At 49.2% G+C, this 26,169-nt stretch overlaps 1 protein-coding gene across 3 annotated transcripts in view; it reads right to left on the bottom strand.

The window, feature by feature from the left end:
• Nucleotides 1–17,902: 17,902 nt before the first annotated feature.
• Nucleotides 17,903–26,169, bottom strand: part of LOC140428461 (protein LKAAEAR1-like) — a 48,290-nt gene continuing 40,023 nt past the window's right edge. For 2 of the 3 annotated variants that reach the window (XM_072514951.1, XM_072514952.1), the window contains exons 3-4: nt 20,011–20,133; nt 17,903–18,242 (exon numbers count right to left, since the gene is read on the bottom strand). In XM_072514951.1, the coding sequence (XP_072371052.1) occupies nt 18,180–18,242; nt 20,011–20,133 (186 nt within the window). In that variant the 3' untranslated portion in view covers nt 17,903–18,179. The remainder of the gene's footprint in view (nt 18,243–20,010; nt 20,134–26,169) is intronic. The other variant, XM_072514953.1, reaches the window with a different exon arrangement.

Below are 26,169 nucleotides of genomic sequence, written 5' to 3'. Positions count from 1 at the left end.
ACACTGTTCGGTTGCCCCGCATACGTCCACAGCGACAGGGGGTCCACCTTTATGAGTGACGAGCTGCGCCAGTTCCTGCTCAGCAACGGTATAGCCTCGAGCAGGACGACCAGCTACAACCCCCGGGGGAACGGGCAAGAAGAGAGGGAGAACGGCACGGTCTGGAAGACCGTCCTACTGGCCCTACGGTCCAGGGACCTCCCAGTTTCACGGTGGCAGGAGGTCCTCCCGGACGCTCTCCACTCCATCCGGTCGCTACTGTGTACTAGCACTAACCAAACGCCTCATGAGCGCCTCCTTGTCTTCCCCAGGAAGTCCTCCTCTGGAACGTCGCTGCCGACCTGGCTGGCGGTCCCAGGACCCATCCTGCTCCGAAAACATGTGCGGGCGCACAAGTCGGACCCGTTGGTCGAGAGGGTTCGCCTCCTCCACGCGAACCCGCAGTACGCTTACGTGGAGTACCCCGACGGCCGACAGGACACGGTCTCCCTGCGAGATCTGGCGCCTGCCGGCAACACGCACACCCCCCCAACACCAATCACCCCCTCCCTGCCACCGGCGCATCCTGCGAGCGCTCCCTTCCCCGGGGGACCGGTCCTCCTCCCAGGTCCGACCAGAAGTGAAGCTGAAGCAGAAACCGTAAGGCTCCCGGAGACGACAACACGGGAACAAGCACCACCACCGGGGCCGAGGCGATCGACGAGGACGACCAGACCGCCCGACCGACTTGTGGCATCAATGTAACACTACTATATTGTGGACTGTAACGAGAACGTTTTCCCTTTCCCCCTTTTACTGTAAATAATTCAAAACAAAAAAAAAACCTCTGTACATGCTGTGATGACATGCAAAAGTTTTCCTCGCAGGACCAGCCTTGTAAACCCTTACCACCATACGAAGCACCACCCCGCCGGGTTCATTTGTAACAAGGGGTGAATGTGGTAGTATGCATTAGGGGTCATGTGGGACTGTGAAGCCGTGATGTCATTGGCTGACAGATCCCGGCTCCTGGTTGGCTGTTGACCTCTAGCTCCGCCCTGAAGGCGGAGTATAAGAACCTGGAGTTCTCCCCCGCAGGCCAGTCAGCTACTGAACTGCGGGGAACAAGTCACGCTTAATAAAGCCTCATCGACTTCATCTCTATTCGTCTCTCGTGAGTCTTTGTGCGCTACAACCAGCAAACCACACACATTTGTTTTGGGGCTGTGAGAAGTTGGCGAGGTACTGCGATTTCGGCGGCGTGAGAGCAGCTGGTTAGTCAGTTTCAGCGGGAGCATTGCGGAAGGAGGGTGCTGGGAGGTAAGTCAACCTTTAAAAGCACTTCTCTTTGCAGGGGCAGCCCAGTCGATTTCGGCGGCGTGAGAGCAGCTGGTTAGTCAGTTTCAGCGGGAGCATTGCGGAAGGAGGGTGCTGGGCGGTAAGTCAACCTTTAAAAGCACTTCTCTTTGCAGGGGCAGGCCAGTCGATTTCGGCGGCGTGAGAGCAGCTGGTTAGTCAGTTTCAGAGGGAGCATTGCGGAAGGAGGGTGCTGGGAGGTAAGTCAACCTTTAAAAGCACTTCTCTTTGCAGGGGCAGGCTAGTCGATTTCGGCGGCGTGAGAGCAGCTGGTTAGTCAGTTTCAGCGGGAGCACTGCGGAAGGAGGGTGCTGGGAGGTAAGTCAACCTTTAAAAGCACTTCTCTTTGCAGGGGCAGCCCAGTCGATTTCGGCGGCGTGAGAGCAGCTGGTTAGTCAGTTTCAGCGGGAGCATTGCGGAAGGAGGGTGCTGGGCGGTAAGTCAACCTTTAAAAGCACTTCTCTTTGCAGGGGCAGGCCAGTCGATTTCGGCGGCGTGAGAGCAGCTGGTTAGTCAGTTTCAGAGGGAGCATTGCGGAAGGAGGGTGCTGGGAGGTAAGTCAACCTTTAAAAGCACTTCTCTTTGCAGGGGCAGGCTAGTCGATTTCGGCGGCGTGAGAGCAGCTGGTTAGTCAGTTTCAGCGGGAGCACTGCGGAAGGAGGGTGCTGGGAGGTAAGTCAACCTTTAAAAGCACTTCTCTTTGCAGGGGCAGCCCAGTCGATTTCGGCGGCGTGAGAGCAGCTGGTTAGTCAGTTTCAGCGGGAGCATTGCGGAAGGAGGGTGCTGGGCGGTAAGTCAACCTTTAAAAGCACTTCTCTTTGCAGGGGCAGGCCAGTCGATTTCGGCGGCGTGAGAGCAGCTGGTTAGTCAGTTTCAGAGGGAGCATTGCGGAAGGAGGGTGCTGGGAGGTAAGTCAACCTTTAAAAGCACTTCTCTTTGCAGGGGCAGGCCAGTCGATTTCGGCGGCGTGAGAGCAGCTGGTTAGTCAGTTTCAGCGGGAGCATTGCGGAAGGAGGGTGCTGGGAGGTAAGTCAACCTTTAAAAGCACTTCTCTTTGCAGGGGCAGCCCAGTCGATTTCGGCGGCGTGAGAGCAGCTGGTTAGTCAGTTTCAGCGGGAGCATTGCGGAAGGAGGGTGCTGGGCGGTAAGTCAACCTTTAAAAGCACTTCTCTTTGCAGGGGCAGGCCAGTCGATTTCGGCGGCGTGAGAGCAGCTGGTTAGTCAGTTTCAGCGGGAGCATTGCGGAAGGAGGGTGCTGGGAGGTAAGTCAACCTTTAAAAGCACTTCTCTTTGCAGGGGCAGGCCAGTCGATTTCGGCGGCGTGAGAGCAGCTGGTTAGTCAGTTTCAGCGGGAGCATTGCGGAAGGAGGGTGCTGGGAGGTAAGTCAACCTTTAAAAGCACTTCTCTTTGCAGGGGCAGCCCAGTCGATTTCGGCGGCGTGAGAGCAGCTGGTTAGTCAGTTTCAGCGGGAGCATTGCGGAAGGAGGGTGCTGGGAGGTAAGTCAACCTTTAAAAGCACTTCTCTTTGCAGGGGCAGCCCAGTCGATTTCGGCGGCGTGAGAGCAGCTGGTGAGTGGTGAGTCAGTTTCAGCAGGAGCTGAGACTTTTTCTCTTTTCTTTAAATTAGTTTTTTAGGCGGGATCAGGAAGTCGACCCGCAGACGTCTGGGAAGACCCTCACCAATAAATTCTGGTGGAGAGGAAACCCGAGACACTACACGTGTAGTGTCTCCCACCCGCCCTCCTCCTCTAACCTAATAATAAAACCCATTGGTCTGAGGTAAGTACCATATTTTTATTATATTATTATTATTTTTTATAAAAATTTAATTTAGTTGTTAGCTAGATCTTGGTAGAAAGTTAGAGGAATGGCAGGGAAGGGAGTACAATGTTCCTCCTGCAGGATGTTTGAGGTGAGGGATGCAGTTAGTGTCCCTGCTGATTTTACCTGCAGGAAGTGCTGCCATCTCCAGCTCCTCCAAGACCGAGTTAGGGAACTGGAGCTGGAGTTGGAAGAACTTCGGATCATTCGGGAGGCAGAAGGGGTCATAGATAGCAGCTTCAGGGAATTAGTTACACCAAAGATTGGAGATAGGTGGGTAACTGTAAGAGGGACTGGGAAAAAACAGTCAGTGCAGGGATCCCCTGCGGTCGTTCCCCTGAGAAACAAGTATACCGCTTTGGATACTTGTGGGGGGGGACGACTTACCAGGGGTAAGCCATGGGGTACGGGCCTCTGGCACGGAGTCTGTCCCTGTTGCTCAGAAGGGAAGGGGGGAGAGGAGCAGAGCATTAGTAATTGGGGACTCTATAGTCAGGGGCACAGATAGGAGATTTTGTGGGAGCGTGAGAGACTCACGTTTGGTATGTTGCCTCCCAGGTGCAAGGGTACGTGATGTCTCGGATCGTGTTTTCCGGGTCCTTAGGGGGGAGGGGGAGCAGCCCCAAGTCGTGGTCCACATTGGCACCAACGACATAGGTAGGAAAGGGGACAAGGATGTCAGGCAGGCTTTCAGGGAGCTAGGATGGAAGCTCAGAACTAGAACAAACAGAGTTGTTATCTCTGGGTTGTTGCCCGTGCCACGTGATAGTGAGATGAGGAATAGGGAGAGAGAGCATTTAAACACGTGGCTACAGGGATGGTGCAGGCGGGAGGGTTTCAGATTTTTGGATAACTGGGGCTCTTTCTGGGGAAGGTGGGACCTCTACAGACAGGATGGTCTACATCTGAACCTGAGGGGCACAAATATCCTGGGGGGGAGATTTGTTAGTGCTCTTTGGGGAGGTTTAAACTAATGCAGCAGGGGCATGGGAACCTGGATTGTAGTTTTAGGGTAAGGGAGAATGAGAGTATAGAGGTCAGGAGCACAGATTTGACGTCGCAGGAGGGGGCCAGCGTTCAGGTAGGTGGTTTGAAGTGTGTCTACTTCAATGCCAGGAGTATACGAAACAAGGTAGGGGAACTGGCAGCGTGGGTTGGTACCTGGGACTTCGATGTTGTGGCCATTTCGGAGACATGGATAGAGCAGGGACAGGAATGGATGTTGCAGGTTCCGGGGTTTAGGTGTTTTAGTAAGCTCAGAGAAGGAGGCAAAAGAGGGGGAGGTGTGGCGCTGCTAGTCAAGAGCAGTATTACGGTGGCGGAGAGGATGGTAGATGGGGACTCTTCTTCCGAGGTAGTATTGGCTGAAGTTAGAAACAGGAAAGGAGAGGTCACCCTGTTGGGAGTTTTTTATAGGCCTCCTAATAGTTCTAGGGATGTAGAGGAAAGGATGGCGAAGATGATTCTGGATATGAGCGAAAGTAACAGGGTAGTTATTATGGGAGACTTTAACTTTCCAAATATTGACTGGAAAAGATATAGTTCGAGTACAATAGATGGGTCGTTTTTTGTACAGTGTGTGCAGGAGGGTTTCCTGAAACAATATGTTGACAGGCCAACAAGAGGCGAGGCCACGTTGGATTTGGTTTTGGGTAATGAACCAGGCCAGGTGTTGGATTTGGAGGTAGGAGAGCACTTTGGGGACAGTGACCACAATTCGGTGACGTTTACGTTAATGATGGAAAGGGATAAGTATACACCGCAGGGCAAGAGTTATAGCTGGGGGAAGGGCAATTATGATGCCATTAGACGTGACTTGGGGGGGATAAGGTGGAGAAGTAGGCTGCAAGTGTTGGGCACACTGGATAAGTGGGGCTTGTTCAAGGATCAGCTACTGCGTGTTCTTGATAAGTATGTACCGGTCAGACAGGGAAGAAGGCGTCGAGCGAGGGAACCGTGGTTTACCAGGGAAGTGGAATCTCTTGTTAAGAGGAAGAAGGAGGCCTATGTGAAGATGAAGTGTGAAGTTTCGGTTGGGGCGATGGATAGTTACAAGGTAGCGAGGAAGGATCTAAAGAGAGAGCTAAGACGAGCAAGGAGGGGACATGAGAAGTATTTGGCAGGAAGGATCAAGGAAAACCCAAAAGCTTTCTATAGGTATGTCAGGAATAAGCGAATGACTAGGGAAAGAGTAGGACCAGTCAAGGACAGGGATGGGAAATTGTGTGTGGAGTCTGAAGAGATAGGCGAGATACTAAATGAATATTTTTCGTCAGTATTCACTCAGGAAAAAGATAATGTTGTGGAGGAGAATGCTGAGCCCCAGGCTAATAGAATAGATGGCATTGAGGTACGTAGGGAAGAGGTGTTGGCAATTCTGGACAGGCTGAAAATAGATAAGTCCCCGGGACCTGATGGGATTTATCCTAGGATTCTATGGGAGGCCAGGGAAGAGATTGCTGGACCTTTGGCTTTGATTTTTATGTCATCATTGGCTACAGGAATAGTGCCAGAGGACTGGAGGACAGCAAATGTGGTCCCTTTGTTCAAAAAGGGGAGCAGAGACAACCCCGGCAACTATAGACCGGTGAGCCTCACGTCTGTAGTGGGTAAAGTCTTGGAGGGGATTATAAGGGACAAGATTTATAATCATCTAGATAGGAATGATATGATCAGGGATAGTCAGCATGGCTTTGTGAAGGGTAGGTCATGCCTCACAAACCTTATTGAGTTCTTTGAGAAGGTGACTGAACAGGTAGACGAGGGTAGAGCAGTTGATGTGGTGTATATGGATTTCAGCAAAGCGTTTGATAAGGTTCCCCACGGTAGGCTATTGCAAAAAATACGGAGGCTGGGGATTAAGGGTGATTTAGAGATGTGGATCAGAAATTGGCTAGCTGAAAGAAGACAGAGGGTGGTGGTTGATGGGAAATGTTCAGAATGGAGTACAGTCACAAGTGGAGTACCACAAGGATCTGTTCTGGGGCCGTTGCTGTTTGTCATTTTTATCAATGACCTAGAGGAAGGCACAGAAGGGTGGGTGAGTAAATTTGCAGATGATACTAAAGTCGGTGGTGTTGTCGATAGTGTGGAAGGATGTAGCAGGTTACAGAGGGATATAGATAAGCTGCAGAGCTGGGCTGAGAGGTGGCAAATGGAGTTTAATGTAGAGAAGTGTGAGGTGATTCACTTTGGAAGGAATAACAGGAATGCGGAATATTTGGCTAATGGTAAAGTTCTTGAAAGTGTGGCTGAGCAGAGGGATCTAGGTGTCCATGTACATAGATCCCTGAAAGTTGCCACCCAGGTTGATAGGGTTGTGAAGAAGGCCTATGGAGTGTTGGCCTTTATTGGTAGAGGGATTGAGTTCCGGAGTCGGGAGGTCATGTTGCAGCTGTACAGAACTCTGGTCCGGCCGCATTTGGAGTATTGCGTACAGTTCTGGTCACCGCATTATAGGAAGGACGTGGAGGCTTTGGAGCGGGTGCAGAGGAGATTTACCAGGATGTTGCCTGGTATGGAGGGAAAATCTTATGAGGAAAGGCTGACGGACTTGAGGTTGTTTTCGTTGGAGAGAAGAAGGTTAAGAGGAGACTTAATAGAGGCATACAAAATGATCAGGGCGTTGGATAGGGTGGACAGTGAGAGCCTTCTCCCGCGGATGGATATGGCTGGCACGAGGGGACATAACTTTAAACTGAGGGGTAATAGATATAGGACAGAGGTCAGAGGTAGGTTCTTTACGCAAAGAGTAGTGAGGCCGTGGAATGCCCTACCTGCTACAGTAGTGAACTCGCCAACATTGAGGGCATTTAAAAGTTTATTGGATAAACATATGGATGATAATGGCATAGTGTAGGCTAGATGGCTTTTGTTTTGGTGCAACATCGTGGGCCGAAGGGCCTGTACTGCGCTGTATTGTTCTATGTTCTATGTTCTACTGGGAGGGGGTGTTCGGGACGCTAGCAAAGATTGTGGAGGTATAGGCTGGGCCCGACCTTATGGCGGCAATTTAAAAAAAAAAGTATATTTATTAAAGCTTTTTAACACAATTTTTCTCCCTTACAACCAATAACCCCCCCCCCCGTAACAAAAAAAAACGAGAAATCGCGCAGAGCAAGATATATACATGGCAAAATTATATATTTCCACAGCTTTGTACACTGGCCCTCACCCGTACGTGCCAGTTTCCTCAACCCTTCATGTTATCTCTTGCTCATCCACCCTCCCAGGCATTCCCCCCTCTCCCCCCCCCTCCCAGGACGTCCACCCGCCTACCCCCCCCCCCCCCCCAAGGTTGCTGCTGCTGCTGACCGACCTTCCTCTAACACTCCGCGAGATAGTCTAGGAACGGTTGCCACCGCCTGTAGAACCCCTGCGCAGACCCTCTCAAGGCAAACCTAATCCTCTCCAACTTTATGAACCCAGCCATATCATTTATCCAGGCCTCCAGGCTGGGGGGCTTCGCCTCCTTCCACATTAGCAAGATCCTTCGCCGGGCTACTAGGGACGCAAAGGCCAGAATGCCGGACTCTTTCGCCTCCTGCACTCCCGGTTCGTCCACTACTCTGAATATTGCTTGCCCCCAGCTTGGCTTGACCAGGACTTTCACCACCTGAGATATTGCTCCCGCCACTCCTCTCCAGAACCCCTCCAGTGCCGGGCATGACCAAAACATATGGACATGGTTCGCCGGGCTCCCTGAGCACCTTCCACATCTGTCCTCTACCCCAAAGAACGTACTCAACCTCGCCCCCGTCAAGTGCGCTCTGTGGACCACCTTAAATTGTATCAGGCTGAGCCTGGCACACGAGGAGGAGGAATTAACCCTACCTAGGGCATCAGCCCACAGACCTTCCTCGATCTCCTCCCCCAGCTCCTCCTCCCATTTACACTTCAACTCTTCTACCAGCGCTTCCCCCTCTTCTTTCAACTCCTGGTGTATTTCCGACACCTTGCCCTCCCCGACCCATACACCCGAGATCACCCTATCTTGAACTTCTTGTGCCGGGAGCAACGGGAATTCCCTCACCTGTCGCCTCACAAAAGCCCTCACCTGCATATATCTGAAGGCATTTCCCGGGGGTAACTCGAACTTCTCCTCCAGTGCCCCTAGGCTCGCAAACGTCCCATCAATGAACAGGTCCCCCATTCTTCCAATCCCCGCCCGATGCAAGCTCTGGAACCCACCGTCCATCTTCCCGGGACAAACCGGTGGTTACCCATGATCGGGGACCACACCGATGCTCCCATTGCACCCCGGTGCCATCTCCACTGGCCCCAGATCCTAAGCGTTGCGGCCACCACCGGGCTCGTGGTATACTTTGTCGGCGAGAGCGGCAGCAGTGCCGTCACCAACGCCCCCAGGCTCGTTCCTTTACAGGACGCCATCTCCACCCTCTTCCATGCCGCCCCCTCTCCCTCCATAACCCACTTGCGGATCATCGCCACATTTGCTGCCCAGTTGTAGCTCCCCAGGTTTGTCAGCGCCAACCCTCCTCGGTCCCTATTGCATTCCAGGAACCCTCTCCTTACTCTCGGGGTCTTATTCGCCCACACAAACCCCATAATACTCCTGCCGACTCTCTTGAATAAGGCCTTAGTGATCACGATGGGAAGGCACTGAAATGCAAACAGAAACCTCGGAAGGACCACCATTTTGACCAACTGCACTCTACCCGCCAGCGAGAGCGGTAACATGTCCCATCTTTTGAAATCCTCCTCCATTTGCTCCACCAACCTCGTCAGATTCAGTTTATGTAGGGCCTCCCAACTCCTGGCTATCTGGAGCCCCAGATACCGAAAGCTCCCCTCTGCCCTCCTCAGCAGTAGGTCCCCTATCCCTCTTTCTTGGTCCCCCGCCTGTAATACAAAGAGCTCACTCTTCCCTACATTGAGCTTATAGCCCGAAAACTCCCCAAACTCCCTTAGCGTCTGCATGACCTCCACCATCCCCTCCATTGGATCCGCCACGTACAGCAACAGGTCATCCGCATATAGCGACACCCGATGCTCTTCTCCCCCTCGGACCACCCCCTTCCATTTATTAGACTCCCTCAATTACCAATGGTTCGATCGCCAATGCGAACAACAGGGGGGACAGGGGGCACCCCTGCCTCGTCCCTCGGTACAGTCGAAAGTCCTCCGACCTCCGCCGGTTCGTCACTACATTTGCCATCGGGGCTCTGTAAAGGAGCTTAACCCAATTGATAAACCCTACCCCGAACCCAAACCTGCGCAGCACCTCCCAGAGGTACTCCCACTCTACTCGGTCAAAGGCCTTCTCCGTGTCCACAGCTGCCACTATCTCCGCCTCTCCCTCCTCCGATGGCATCATTATCACGTTTAAGAGCCGCCGCACATTGGTGTTTAGTTGCCTGCCCTTTACAAATCCCGTCTGGTCCTCGTGGATTACCCCCGGGACACAGTCCTTGATCTTCGTGGCCAGCACTTTTGCCAGCAACTTTGCATCCACATTGAGGAGGGAGATCGGCCTGTACGATCCACATTGCAGTGGGTCCTTGTCCCGCTTTAGGATCAAAGAAATTGTCGCTTCCGACATTGTCGGGGGCAGGGTCCCCTCCTCTCTTGCCTCATTAAAGGTCCTCACCAGTAGCGGGGCCAACAGGTCTGCGTACTTCCTGTAGAACTCCACCGGGAATCCGTCCGGTCCCGGGGCCTTCCCCGCCTGCATGCTCCCCAAACCCTTGCTCAGCTCCTCCGACCCAATTGGTACCGCCAAACCAGCCACCTCTTGCTCCTCCACCCTCGGGAATCTCAGCTGATCTAGGAATCGTCTCATCCCTTCTTCCCCCGCTGGGGGCTGGGATCTGTACAGCTCTTCATAAAAGGCCTTGAATACCTCGTTTATTTTCGTCGCACTCCGAACCGTGGCTTCCCTTCCATCTTTGACTCCCCCTATTTCCCTCGCTGCCATCCTCTTACGGAGCTGGTGTGCCAGCATCCGACTAGCCTTTTCCCCATACTCGTAGGTCGCCCCCTGCGCTTTCCTCCACTGTGCCTCCGCCTTCCCTGTGGTCAACAGGTCAAATTCCGTCTGGAGCCGTCGTCTTTCCCCAAGTAATCTTTCCTCCGGGTCCTCTGCGTATCTCCTGTCCACTCTCAAAATCTCCTCCACTAACCTCTCCCTTTCCATACCCTCTGTCTTCTCCCTATGAGCCCTAATGGAAATGAGCTCTCCCCTGATCACCGCCTTCAACGCCTCCCATACCACCCCCACCCGCACCTCCCCGTTGTCGTTGGCCTCCAAGTACCTTTCGATACACCCCCTCACCTTCCCACACACCACCTCGTCCGCCAGCAGTCCCACATCCACCCGCCACAACGGACGTTGGTCCCTCTCCTCTCCCAGCTCCAGTTCCACCCAGTGCGGGGCATGGTCCGAAACGGCTATAGCCGAATACTCCGTCCCCTCCACCCTCGGGATGAGCGCCCTACACAGAACAAAGAAATCTATCCGGGAGTAGGCTTTGTGTCCATGGGAGAAGAAAGAAAATTCCCTGGCCTGCGGCCTTGCAAACCGCCATGGGTCCACTCCCCCCATCTGATCCATAAATCCCCTAAGTACCTTGGCCGCCGCCGGCCTCTTTCCAGTCCTTGATTTGGAGCGGTCTAGTGCTGGATCCAACACTGTATTGAAGTCCCCTCCCATTATCAAGCCTCCTATCTCCAGGTCCGGAATGCGCCCCAACATGCGCTTCATGAATCCTGCATCATCCCAGTTCGGGGCGTATACGTTTACCAACACCACCCACATCCCTTCCAGCCTACCGCTCACCATTACATATCGCCCTCCATTGTCCGCTACAATAGTCTTGGCCTCAAATGACACCCACTTTCCCACCAATATTGCCACCCCTCTATTCTTCGCGTCCAGTCCCGAGTGGAATACCTGTCCTACCCATCCCTTTCTTAGCCTGACCTGGTCCGCCACCTTCAGGAGTGTCTCTTGGAGCATGGCCACGTCCGCCTTCAGTCCCTTTAAGTGCGCGAACACTGGAGCCCTCTTCACCGGCCCATTCAGGCCCCTCACATTCCACGTTATCAGCCGGATTGGAGGGGCTCTCACCCCCCCCCCCCCCCCCACGCCCCGCCGACTAGCCATCTCCTTTTCTGGGCCAGTCCCGTGTCCACGCCTCCCTCACCCTCCAGTCCCCTGGCGGCAATTTTTGGGGTATCGGAAATGCCGCAGCTGATGGAGACAAGGAAGGCCGGTGTTGTGGCCTTCACCTCTCCAGTTGCCCGGCGAAGGATTTTGCTGGAATGACAATACTGCCAGTGGAAGCGGCCTGGCTAGGGGACCAGTATGACTTCCTCCGGCTGGAGAAGGTCAAGTTTGAATTGAAGCGATCAGCGGAGGGCCTTTAGACACGGTGGGGACTGTTCATGACCATGTTTGAGGAAATATTCGTTGCCCAGGGTTGCAGGGGGGGAACTTGGAACAAACTGTAAACCGTGAGGTGTGGAGAATGGTCTATGTTCTCCGATTTATTTATGTACCTTTGAATATGTTTGGAATAAAACACATTAAAAAATATAGTGCTTGCTGACTGAAATTTATTATGTCCTAATATTTTGCACCTAATACCCCAATGAAAAAGTATTGGAATCTAGCAGTTTTCAACTTCTGATTTTATTATTAACTGTGGGTGGAAAATGTTGATTTCTTTTTGTTAACCCAGCACATCTAAGGTACGGTGTGGTTCATTAAACAAAAATATGTACCTGCTCTATCTCCTACTCTGACACTATCCTTGGCATTAACTGGTTTAGAAAGCTTTTTCGTTGTTGTGCTTTCGTTCCTTACTCTTGACTTTACTAAAATGTCACGTCGAACTCTGGCATCACAAGTAATTCTAATTAAGATAGAATTAAAGGAGTGAAAGACCCTATTATAACTATTATAATTGTATCCATTATTCCATTTTTTGGATATTATGTATGGTTTCAACTTTATTGTTTATCTTTTGTAGAAATTTAAAAAACATATCTGAGCATCGAACCATTTGCACTGTCAGTTTCTAGTGTCTCATCAACGAGTTATTCAGCTGGCTATCATTCCATCAATAATCAGAAACATTTCACACAGAAGTGGTTCGGGTTTGGAAGTGTGGTGGAGGTAGGTTCAATCAAGTCATTCAAGAGATCATTAGATGATTACTTGAATAGAAACAATGTGCAGGAGAGTGGGGAAATGGCAGGGAACTGAGCCATAATGCTTGTTTAGAGACACGATGGGCCAAATGGCCTCTTTCTGCACCGTAACAATTCTGCAATTCACTGACTTTAAGGTCGGTCAAAAAACATTCGGGACTTATCCCGCCAGCAACCTCGCTGGGATGAGTTAACTCAACACAGACCATTGATCAAACCTGAAAGTATGGGAGATTTCTAATGGTGACAAGGTTTCCTCTCCTCCTCTGACACTATTATTTGCTCTACCTAATTTGTGTTTCAAATTACACAGTGCTATTTTATCCTATCCATCGACTATGTTCCAGTTTTCACCACTGACTCTTTTCAGCCGGTCATAACAAATCACAGTCCGCGGGAAAGAACTCAAGCATTATCGCATTGTCTGGCTTATGCAAGTTTATGTAAAATACCCACACACTTTCATGACAAATTTAAATGGAGATATTCTACCATACTCTTGTTATTTAACCCTTCCAGTAGCTTGGTCAGATTCCTGCTACTGAAAGGGCTTATGACCCCACCCTTCTCTCATAACACCAATCGAATAGAAGCCATTCTGGGCAACCAGAATCAAAATTGAGCACAATCAGGAGATGCTGAGGATAAAGTTCAGGTGGCTTGGCAGGTCCCAGGGTGGGGGGGGGCAGCACCTATAATATGCCACATGAAGAGTCTCCTGCATAGTTGTTGGGCTGGATTTTCCGCACCCCTACGATGAAATTGCGGCTGGCGCAGGGGTGGAGAATCCAGTTTGGCGTCGTAATGCCCGGCGCCGGTTCGGCCATTCTCCAGGCATCAAAAATCGGCGTCACCAGGGAGTACACCACGCCGTTGGGGGGCCATTGCCAGAGGCCCGCTCAGCAATCCTCCGCCCCCGACTGGCCGAGTTCTCAACGGCGTGGAACTAACCTGCTATTTCCGATTGGGACGCTGCGAACTCAGTCAGCGGCCACCCTGGCTGGGGGTGGGCGGATCGGAGACCAGGGGGGACTTTATAGGCGGCCGGGGAATTAATGTGTGGGGTATGAGAGTCAAGCGCACGGCCGTTCGGGGGATCTCCTTTGTGGGTCTACCTCCATGGAGCAGGGCGCGGCCGCTGGAGGCCACCGCCGTGCGCATACGCGGCCTCTGACCCGGAGGTGCGGGGGCCCATATCTGCAGCAAAAGCTGCAAGATTCACTCCGGGTCCCTGCTAGCCCTCTGCAGGACTATGAATTGATTTCACGTTCTTGCAGGTTTTGACACCGAGGTGTGGACAGTCTCAATAATGGAGAATCCAGCCCATTGTCTGCTGCATTCTTTACAACATAGACTTACAAAATGTTTGGAGAGTAAAGAGGAACAAGCCTCATCGAACAAGACAAACAGAAGAGTAGCATGGAACAGACAAAGCAGCACCACTGCAATGCAACGCCTTGCAGCAAAAGATAGAAGGGATCAGCTATGAGTCAGACAACTCCTATGTCAATTAAATACTGAGAATGCACAGTTCGTGAGCCGGGATTTCTTTTCTGCAGAGAAAGAAGAGTTAGGATGAGAATTGCACATTTTCAGGGATAGTCTTGAAAAAATAGTTTGCGGTTATGTATCTTGCTGCACCTTTGCTGAGATGAACGAATGTTGTAAATTAATGTAGTCACCCTGCTCTCGCATACTGCTAGCCTTGCCATTCCAGTGATTCCAGCAAATAACAGGTGTGGCCCCAGTTATTCCTTTATTTTTGTAAGGGATATGGATCATTCCTTGTTCCAGTCCTACTCAGACCTACCCCACAACTCTTTTCTTGGTTACATTTCATAGAATTTACAGTGCAGAAGGAGGCCATTCGGCCCATCGAGTCTGCACCGGCTCTTGGAAAGAGCACCCTACCCAAGGTCAACACCGCCACCCTATCCCCATAACCCAGCAACCCCACCCAACACTAAGGGCAATTTTGGACACTAAGGGCAATTTATCATGGCCAATCCACCTAACCTGCACATCTTTGGACTGTGGGAGGAAACCGGAGCACCCGGAGGAAACCCACTCACACACGGGGAGGATGTGCAGACTCCGCACAGACAGTGACCCAAGCTGGAATCGAACCTGGGACCCTGGAGCTGTGAAGCAATTGCGCTATCCACAAGGCTACCGTGCTGCCCCACATTGATAACTGTATTAGTGCCATGTTCTCGCCTGGACCTAGAAAAATCTATCAATTTTGCTTTCAATCTCCTCCCCTCGCTCACCTTCACATGGTCCATCTCCAACATTGCCCTTCCCAGATCTCTGTCCCCATTTCTGGTGATATCATGATCACCAATAATCATTACAAGCCCACCAACTCCGCAACTACCTCAAAACACCCTACTCCCTGTAAGGACTCCATCCCATTCTCCTAGTTTCTTCACCTTCGTCGCATCTGTTCCAATTATGCTACTTTGGGTGGGATTCTCCGGTCTCCGAATCCGAAATCACGTTCGGCGATCGGCCGGAGAATCCCCGTTTGCAATGAAATCGGGGGGGCGGCACCGCTTTCGCGATGCTCCGCCCCCTCCAAAGCAGCATACTCTAGGAGCACACCTTATCGACGGCCTCAGGACGTTCGTTACCTGAGGCCCACCCCCCGATGCTCCACCTCCGACCGGCCGAGTTCCCGAAAGCGTCGGTCGCGTGTGCTATTTTTTGCCGGGAACTCGGCGTGGTGGCTGCGGACAGTCGGGGGAGAGCCGATTCCCAGGCAAGGGGGACTTTGGCAGGGGCTGGGGGAAACTGTTGGGGGGGCAGTCCAGGGGTTGCAAGCCTGGCCAAAGGGGGGCACTATTTGGCAGGCTGGGTCTACGCGTGGCCGTCACCATGATGCACGCCGCCGAGCGCGGCAACGGTCCCGGCAATTCTCCGGTCGTAGCGACAGCTAGAGCCAAGTGCTCTCTACGCTGCCTGTCTGCTAGCCCCCCCCACCAAACGGAGGATCGGTGGCCGTTTTGCGCCAATTGTTCGTTTGTAAACTGTCGTTCCCACACTGGCGTCAAGTCACAACCTGAAAATCAGAGATTATATCCTTGTGTTTCTGACATGCCTGCCTTTTCTCATGACCGAAGTTTTCCTTCATTGTGATTGATAGGGTTCTCAATCATGTTTGACCCATCTCCTCCAGCATCTCTGCCCTTATCCCTTCTCTCTCCCAGAACTAAGGTGAGCTCCCCGATGTCCTCCCTTTTCATCCTACCAGACTCCGCATTCAAAGGATCGTCCACGCCATTTCTGTCAACTCCACCATGATGTCACCACGAAATACATCTTCTCTTCACTCACCCCTTGTCAGCAGTCCATAGGGTCCATTCCCTCTGTGATCCCCAGCCTGTCATCCCCTTCCCATGTAACTGCAGAAGGTGCAACACCTGCCCTTTTAGCTCCTCCCACGTCACTGCCCAACTCCCAAACATTCCTTTCAGGTGAAGCAGCGTTTCACTTACGCCTCCTTCAATTTGGTCTTCGGTATTCACAGCTCCTAATACAGTTGCCTCTACCTCGTGGAGATTAAACACAGACTGGGTGATTGTATTGTGGAACACCTTGACTTAGTCTGCAGGCAACCTTCCTGTCATTTGCCATTGCAACTCACCATTTCGCGCTCATGCCCACATGCCCATCATTGACCTGCTGCAGCGTGTGAAGCCCAACGCAAACTGGAGGACCTACACCTCGGCCATGATTCTCCATTACGGGTTCGCCCTGCTACCGCTGCTGGCAAGGATGGAGAATTTGGCGCATAGCTAAATCTTCCATTCACGACAGCGAGACCGGAGAATCCCGCAGACATGGACGGACAAAGAATTCCGCCCCTCATCTTCCAATTAGGCATGTTACAGCCTTCAGACTCAACACTTGAGTTCAAAAGCTTTAGACTGTGACCTTTCTTCTCCATATTGAACCTATTTTTAGAATCCAATTGTTTTTTTTGCCCCAAGGCAACCCCTCCCCTCACCCCTCCGTCTTGTGCCCTAAACATCCTTCTGCAATCTCTCCCAGCTCATACCTTTCACTGACCTATTTTGCTCCAACCCCTCTTAAACAGTATAATGTCCTTCACATTTCGCTGTCTCTAACTCTGAGGAAGCATCATACAGACTCAAAACGTTAAATCTGTTTCTCTCTCCACCGATGCTGCCAGACCTGGTGAATTTTTCCAGCATATTCTGCTTTTATTTCTGATGCTCCTCCTGGACTTCGGCTTCTTGGCAGAAACTGCAGTCCAATTAGAATCATAGAAATGTTAGGGCACAGAAAGACGCCATTCAGCCTATCGTGTCTTTGCTGGCCAAAAACCTAGCCGCCCATTGTAATACCATCTTCCAGCACCTAGTCCTATCATTGCAGGTTATAGCTCTTCAGGTGCAGATCTGGGTACCTTATAAACGAGTCGAGGGCTTCTGCCAACCCAAGCAGTGAATTTCAGACAGCCAACACCCTCTGGGTGGAGCAGTTTTTCTTCATGCCCCTTTAATCCTTCTACCAATTACAGAAAGTTTGTGCCCCTGGACAACTGACCTCTCTGCTCGAAGAAAAGGATCTTTCCAATCTACTCTATCTTAGCCTCTCATAACCTTGTAATCTTTCAGTCCCCTGTTCCAAGGAAAACAACCCTAGACTATCAAATCTTTCCTCATAGCTAGAATTTTCAAGCCCCAAGAACATTTCTGTGAATCTTCTCTGCACTCTGACCAGTGCAATCATGTCTTTCCTGTAATGCCAGCTGTGGTTTAACCAGTGTTTTATACAGTTCCAGTATTACATCCCAGCTTTTGTTTTCTATACTTTCTCCAATAAAGGAAAGCATTCCAAATGCTTTCTTTCCCCATATCCACCTGTCCTGCTACCTTCAGCGACCTGTGGACTCCAAGGTCTCTTACTTCCTCAACCCCTCTCAATGTCCTTCAGTTTACTGTGTATTCCCTAGCTTTATTTGTCCTCCCCCAAATGCATTACCTCACACTTCTCTGCCAAAATTTCCATTTGCCACTTTTCTGTCCACTCAACCAAACCACTAAATATCATTCTGGAGTCATTGATTTTTCTCTTCACCGTCAACTACACGACCAATTTTTCTGTTATCTGCAAATTTCCCAATCATACCTCCCACATCTAAGCCCAAATCATTAATATGTATAACACACAGGAAGGGGCCCAACATGGAGTCCTGTGGAATGCCACTGCAAACTGTTTTCCATTTGCAAAAATATCCATTGACCATTATCCGTTGTTTCCTGTCACTCAGTCAATTTCGGATCTAACTTGCCGCATTCCCTTGTATCCCAATTGCCCAGTCTGTGGATAAATAAACACAATAAGAAATAAATCTTGACTTGCAGAACTTTAATGCCTTAAAATTGCACTGCAACTATTGGTAACGAGCTTGTATGCAAGTCTGCTACTTTAATGCCAACATAAATCTCATTTGTGAAAGTAGTGAATATAATTTTGTATCAATAGTAAGGTGGTTTATGAATTCCAAACACAAATATTTAAAAATAAATCTTATGCACCAGATTTTCAAGAGACAAATTTTCATTTGCTTTGGACAGATGGTACATAAGGCACATGCTTCAATGAACAAAATCCAATAAAAACTTCATAATACTGAATTTTTGAAATGTACTTAATTACATTTTGTGAATATATTTGCACACTGTATTGCTCCTTGTATGTAAATATTTCATTAAGTTGCCATCAAAATGTAACGAATTTTATTAATGATAATTTTACAAATAATGTACCTAAAATTGATTCTCTATCAATTGGTACAAATCTTATGACACAATGTCTATTATAAAATTCGATTTATTGTTAGTCCTGCTTCATCGCTCATGATTTCTTCTACTCTTTTTCTCTGTAAAACAATAATGTACATAGAAATTGTCAAAAGCATTGTGAAAAAGGGTTACGTAGTTCTAAGAGTGATAAGCACATATAGATAGGTCAATGACAATGAAGAATTATGAAGCACGCTCCTTTTATCAATGATATCCAGACAGATGAGATAAAACATTTCTCACCATTGTAATGTATATTGCAGTCACAAAAGTATATTCATGGCTACAATTATAACATTAAACTAGAATTTTCACATGAAAAGGGGATAAAGCTGTATGTCATAAAGCACGGTGCATTTTCATACATTTAATCAGGGTACAATTTTTGTGGTTGAGTCTGATGACTTGTTTCACTGTAACAAGTAGTGATTTGATCAGTAGTCACAGACCAAGGCTCCCATCCTGCATTCCCACCATTACCGCATCAGCAACCCTCTCAGGCCACTGGATGGCAGGTTCTGGGGAATAATAGCCAAGTTCATCTACAAGCAAGGCGAAGTCGGGACAGGAAAAACATTGGAAATTGGAAGATTTCTTGAATGGCCTTGTGAATGATTCCATAGCACTGCATTACCGTTGCACCTTGATTTCTGTGAGAATCCTGCAGACTTCGGAAAGGTAGTCCACATCTGGATAAAAGTAAGCTAAGGGGAAAGGGAGGCATTGCAATTGCTATCACTAGGTCAATGAGAATGAAATATTTCCTCTCCCAAAGAATAATGGCCCTGATATTTCATCCACCCTCACTCTTCCCTTTCGGAATTACCGGCTTTTTCTCCTAGTATGCTGGAGGGAAGCCTATTGTCTCTCACTCATTGGGATTTTAAGCACACACTCTCCGCCCGTGAGAAACTCGATGCAGGCTCAAAGTCGGAGAGAGTCGAAAACGTGATTCTCACCTGTGTGATTGGGTTTTGAAATTTCCACCCCATGTGGGGTAGTGCGAATCGCACTGCGTGAGCCTGGTAACCTCATTTTAATACATTAGTGGTATGGTGGCACAGTGGCTAGCACTGCTGTCTCACAACAGCAGGCACCCGGGTTTGATTTTCGCCTTGGGTGACTGTCTCTGTGGAGTTTGCACGTTCTTCCCGTGTCGGTGTGGGTTTCCTCTGGGTGCTCCGGTTTCCTCCCACAGTCCAAAAGATGCGCAGGTTAGGTGGATTAGCCATGCTAAATTGCCTCCTTAGTGTCCAAAAGGTTAGGTCAGGTTACTAGGATAGGGTGGGGGCTTGGACGTAGGTAGGTGCTCTTTCAGAGGGTTGGTGCAGACTTGATGAGCCAGGTGGCCTCCTTCTGCACTGTAGTGATTCCATGATTAGTAATAGTAAGCACTCTCTTCAGACCGCTGCCACACATGGAATATTCACCGGGCTCCAGCTTCATTTACAGCAGGTTTGGCCAGGCGTGAGGCTGTCAAGGGGTTGCCGCTGGGGGCTGTGAGGCAAGTACAGACTCCTGGGGGAGGGTAGAGGGACATGCCTAGGCACTGCCCCTCTGGCACAGGTTGGCACTTCCAACCTGTGCCAGGAGTGGACCCTAATGGAGCCTGTGGGGGGGGGGGGGGGGGGGGGGGGGGGGGGGGGGGTGAGGGTGCTTATATGTGGAGAGCTCCAAGAGGCCCCGCCCCATCAGAATGACTGTGTAAAGCACACCCATACTTTTTTTGGGCAAATATTCCATGAGAAATCCTGTCAATGGCACTGTTTTTCTCACCGGAACTGACCCACTTTGCCGTGTTTTGGTAAGATTCCACCCAATGGGTTTATTTGTGAAGGAACTTACCTCCAGTTTCTCCAAAGGATCTTTGAGGTTAATTTTTTCATGCCATGGTGGAAGAAATGCCTCTAGTCGAATAGCCTTTCTGGCTGTTGGCTGAGATAATATTAAATGATTTATTTCTTCAGCCTAACAAGAGAAAACACAAGTGCTACTATCTTATCAAGGTACATCAATCTTTATAAGTTGTTGGGGTAAAATAAGAGGCAAGACTTAATTTTACATTAGTGATATACGAACCGCACTGAACACTATTTGGTGAAATCAGCACTGCGGAGATAAACTGCAAGCTGTTGGGAAAAGCGGGCAGCATAATCAAAGATCCCTCCCATCCGGCTTACTTACTCTTCCAACTTCTTCCATCGGGCAGGAGATGCACAAGTCTGACAAAACTGTCAAAAACAGTTTCTTCCCTGCTGTCACCAGCCTCCTAAACGGCCCTTCTATGAATTGATCTGATTAATACTACACTCCTGTATGCTTCACCCAATGCCGGTGTCTATGTATTTACATTGTGTATCTTGTGTTGCCCCATTACCTATTTTCTTTTCATGTACTAAGTGATCTTTTTGAGCTGCACGCAGAAAAACACTTTTCACTGGAGCTCGGTATACGTGACAATAAACAAATCCAATCCAATCTAAAGTATTCTGAAGATGCCCACAGGATACGGTATATTTTTGGGAGTTGATGTGTCGAAATATAAATGAAGAATATCCAGTAACAACCTGATGATATGGACTTAAATATTGCTTGACATTTGCATTCTACAAGGAATGCATCAGATCTAATCTCTGCAGTCCTGCCACATCCAGCCGTGAACGGTGGTGGACAATTAAACAACCTACTGGTTGGAGGAGGCTCCACAAATATCCCCTTCCTCAATGATGGAGGAGCCCAGCACATATGTGCAAAAGACAAGGCTGAGGCATTCACAATAATCTTCAGCCAGAACTGCCGAGTGGATGATCCATCTCAGACTCCTCTGAAGGTCGCCAGCATCACAGATGTCAGTCTTCAGCCAATATGATTCACACCATGTAATATCAAGAAACGGCTAAGGCACCAAATACTGCAAAGGCTATGGGTCCTGATAATATTCCGGCAATAGTACTGAAGACTGCTACAGAACTTGTCGCACTCCTAGCCAAGCTGTTCCAGCACAGCTACAACACTGGCATCTACTCAGCAATGTGGAAAATTGTCCAGGTGTGTCCTATACACGGACAAATCCAACCCAACCAATTACCGCCCCATCAGTCTACTCTCCATCATCAGCAAAGTGATGGAAGGAGTCATCAACAGTGCTGTCAAGCGCACTTATTCTGCAATAACCTGTTCACAGATGCTCAGTTTTGGTTCCGCCAGGGTCACTGAGCTCATGACAGCCTTCAAACATGGACAAAAGAGCTGAACGCCAGAAGTGATGTAAGAGTGCCTGCCCTTGACATCAAGGCAGCATTTGACTAAGTATGGCATCAAGGAGCCCTAGCTAAACTGGAGTCAATGGGAATCAGGGGCGAAACTCTCTGCTGGTTGGAGTCATACCTGGACATCACTGCAAGAGTTCCTCAGGCTAGTGTCCTAGGCCCAACCATCTTCAGCTGCTTCATTAATGACCTCCCTTCCATCATAAGGTCAGAGTAGGGATGTTTGGGGATGACTGCACAATGTTAAGCAACATCTGCAACTCTTCAGAAAATGAAGCAGTCCATATCCAAATGCAGCTAGACCTGGATTAAACCAGAAGAGGAAAATCACAGAATTGTTACGGCGCAGAAAAAGGCACCCATCATGTCTGCACTGGTTCTCCACTTGAGCAACACAACTAGCACCATTCCCCTGCCTTCTCTCCATAACTCTGCACATTCTTCCATTTAAGCTATCATGACAACGCAGAGGGTAGCCTTCAGGCAACTAGGACTTCCGTTGATGATGTGATTCATGACTTTGATGTCCAACTTACGCACACATACGCAGCTTGCATATAATGAAAGCCACACTGCCATGACTGAACAATGCTTCTGCTGCCAGGACCACTCTGGAGGCATGTAGTGAACTGCTGCATTCTGCGCAAATTCATCATCATGAGGGACTGGCCCACGTTAATTGTTATATGAGGTGCAGGAAGAGGAGCAAGAGGAGGAGGAAGGGAGAAGGCAATCTAGACAGCCCCTTTCTGACTGGGCTGTCTGTGAGTGATTCAATGGCTGCAATACCAGTAAACCTGAATTCACCATTCACCAAAAGCCCCCTTCACTTTGTTAATGATTATCACAGTATCCACTTGCAAGGCAAACATAAAAGCCAACACAAAATTAACATTCCAAACCAACTTTATACATTAAGTCGGCTGTGACAACACTCAAAAAAAAACCTAAGTGGTAGTTGACGGCTGGAAACTCCAGTTCCCAGTAGTCAGGGATTTTGTGCATGTGCCGACCAGAATATGGCCACACCTGAAACAGTTGGTTGATTCTCATGTCTTCAGGCTGGGAACCAGCCTTGTACACATGCAATATGTTTTGAATTTCTTCTTATCGGAAAGCAGATCCGCATGCCCGCGCAAAAGAGGCAAAAGAAGAACACAAGTGAAACAGCCCAAAAAGGAGGTCAGGTGACCTGGAAGAGTAGCACCATGACACGGTGTGAGACAGAAAGAGGTACCAGAGGGAAAGCAAAGTTAAAGGTAAGGAGTCAAGCAATTCGCTCCAAATTAAAGAGAGAAAGCAACAGGGAGCAGTCTTAAAGCAAAGTGAGCCTAAAAGAAACCAGAAAATCCAAGAGGTCACCAAAGGTTGGTGAATCCGTAACTGTAGATCTTTGGAGCAGTGGTGTTCTGCTACGCATAGCCAAATATTTGAGAGGGTGGCTGGATGGTGAAACTTGAGTGTATGCATGGATCCAGGGAAAAGGAATATCAAAAGCATAGACTGAATCCTTGGCGGTGGATCCTTGTTGAAAGTGTCAAAGTGGAAGTGACATTTAGGAGACAATTCTAAGTTCTTCAAGCGGGGAGATTGGAAGCCCAAATGAAAAGGACAGAGTTTTAGTGAGATCGGTTGGCTCATGGGCTTTTTGGGATGTGGTGTGTCTGATGACAGTTTGCCTATTAGTTTGCGAGTACCACATACTTGCCTTGAATATTAGAGTATAAGATGGATATTATAAATTGTGTTAACTTTGAGTTGTATGCATCCATAAATGTATAGCTGGAATCAAGCACTCATTTACTAGTGTTTGTATTGAAATTGTTCTGACATTTTTGTTTAGTATAATAAAGTTCATTTTCTTCCTCCACTTGCTTTCCAATCACTGTCTGGTCAGGTTGCAATTCTTGGAAATCTGGGAAGAGAAAGGCAAAAGGGTGGGTTATGAGAGGGAGACAGGGTGACAGCAAGAACTTCAGGTTTGCACCCGCCGCAGCTTCTAAATAAGAAGATTGTGGAATGATTGGGAAGTGGATACAAGAAGGAATATAAAGAACACAGGGTGGTATGGTGGCACAACAGTTGGCACTGCTACCTCACAGCACCAGGGACCCGGGTTCCTGTCTGTGTGGAGTTTGCACTGTTGCTCTTATTAGCCTTAGTTTTATTAGCTCTAATTCTGTCACCTTTGCTCACGAGTCACCAGGTATCTTTCTGATACCGCCACGTGGTTCAAGTCCAAGTAATGATTAATAATGCAGCATACCGCTTAGTAAAAGTTAAATCAACGATCATTTATTATATACAGCAATAAATACTTATACAATAATCCTACTTCTAGACTACTACCTACCACTAAAGGCCAATACTTAACTTTGGCGATGGCCCACCAGGTCAGGGAAACGAATGGTCTATCGAATTGGGTCTGGCCTGCGGGATTCAAAAAGGCTGGTACGAGTTGATAGTCTGGAGCACCTATCTGGTAGCGATCGCTGGAGTAAGACTTACTTGTTTTCTTTGTTGAAGGTTGCGAGCAGGAAGAGACGTGTCGATCTGAACTTGGCCCCTATTTTTCTAGTCCCTAGGGGCTTTCCGTCTCTCGGGGCGGACCTTGACCCTGGTTCCAAGTGATGGGGCTTGGTCCCACTCACTTGGTTCGATATGCTCCAATAATGGGACGATTCCTTGATCGGGGGGTGGTCGTCTACCTTCGTCACAGCCCCTGCTGGCGCCGAAAGGTCTGGATCGGCTTTATGTTGCTAATGTGTAGCAATTGTTCCCGGGGATGGCCAATTACTATGCAGATGGATGGGTTGTTGTGATGTTAATGGCTGCAGGTATCGGTCTGGGCCGACTTCCCCAGAGCCGAATACACTGTTTTGCCTGCAGCTGTCCGTTTGAGTCCTGTTAGCTGATTTTCCCATCAGCCTCTTTCGTTCGCCATTTTAGATCGGGGTTTGACCATTCTAATCGGGAATCAGCCATTTTAGGTGGCTACATTCCCTCCTTGTGATCCTAACGCGAAGCGTGAAGGATCACATAAATTTTGTTCTTTCCATTCCCTGACTGGGGGGGACACCTCCTACATGGCCTCTGCTCTGACCCTAGCTATGCACAAATTTTTTTAACCTATCAATTCTAAGGGCACGATGTCAGGCAGGGACATGCATTTACAAAATAACAAACTTGGAATCTCTAATTTAACCTAAATAACTATACTCACTAAACATTGCATTATCCTATCTTCCTAAAACAGATAACAACAATCACAACATTTAATATACTCTTTCCTGGCTTGGCAGTCAAGCTCAGGATCATACATTTTTTTTTTGTTCATGAAAAGTTTTGTACATCTCTTTATTTACAGTAATAACGCAAGTGAATGCTCTTTATGATTTTGTTATAGATCGCGGGGGTCGGGGGTCTGGTCGTAACCGAATATAGGGGATCTGATCCGATATACCGGGGTTCGAGCGCAGTACGCTCTCCTTCTCCACTTACGTAGGCGCATAGTCTGCACTACACAGCAGAGTATCGCCAACGCTAACAGTGCTTTGATCACGTAGGACAGGGAGTACCAGGTTATGAATCTGGCACACCAGGAAGATGCAGTGTCGCTGGTGACTGGGCTTTGGGTACTGCGGGGCAGTGAAACATTAACGGCAGTGAGGTTTGAAGTAATGGGGTCCGCGTTCCCGCGCAACCAAATGTCCACGAAAAGAGTGTTGAGCACGATGAAAGAAGTCCTCATGGCTGTCCTCTTTCCTTTTCCTTCTTGTGTTCTTTGTTTTCTCCGGTCCTGGAGCCTCTGGAGTTCTGTAAAAACAAGCATAGTATCTGTAACTACCTTGGTTTAATATCCGGTGTGTTAGTGTGTCTGTCCTTTGGGGCCAATTATACCCTTATAATTGGTCACTATGTGTGACTCCCTCATTTTTTTTTTCAAAACAAATGTTAGGACACGGCACACTTCCCAATGACGGACCAGTGCTTATTTACCATCCAAATGTTCCTGGATGTAAATAGCAGATGGCAGCAACCTAAAGGTCGCCTAAACAAATAAAAACTTTTTGAAATGAAAGAATGTCAAATGAGGTGCGTATGGGCCGCGACGGGTAAGACTTGGATGGAGTCCCCAGGTAGGACGGCTACCAATGCCGTATCTCCCCTACCCGAGCATGTTTGACCAACAGGGGGGTCCCCAGGCAGGGCGGGTCTCACGCCGTTTCTCCACTGCCTGAGCAACCGACAAGAACGGGCAAAAATGTAGTCATCGTGGTGGGGTTGCTACAGTGATTCTATCCTTGAATCACAAGAGCAGCTACCATCGGGCGTCTGATACCCGAACCAGTATCAGCTGAAAAGCTAGTTCCACTGAACAAGCGTGTGGTCTCTTGACCAGTGTCTGTAGACAAGCTAGTTCCGCTGAACAAGCGTCTGGTCTGTTGACCAGGTATCTGCAGATAAGTTGGTACCGCTGAACAAGCGGCTGGAAAAAAATTCTCCTGTCGGACGAACAACACAAAACAAACGTACGAACAACATAAAACATCCTACAGATTCCACCAGGAAGGACAACACTTCTCCCAAGCGTTTCCTTTGAACATCATGTGGACACCTCAGTTCTCTGTTGCAAACAGGATCGCAAAGGGGTTGGCGGCTTGGGAGTCAGACTCGAGGTCATCCCCTTCTCCCGGGTGCCAAACTCTGGAGTGAATTAGGGCTGAAAGGGCTG

Source organism: Scyliorhinus torazame, chromosome 8 (genome assembly GCF_047496885.1).
Source record: "Scyliorhinus torazame isolate Kashiwa2021f chromosome 8, sScyTor2.1, whole genome shotgun sequence".
In the NCBI taxonomy this organism is placed as follows: Eukaryota; Metazoa; Chordata; class Chondrichthyes; order Carcharhiniformes; family Scyliorhinidae; genus Scyliorhinus; species Scyliorhinus torazame.
This window is presented reverse-complemented; position numbering and strand designations above follow the sequence as displayed.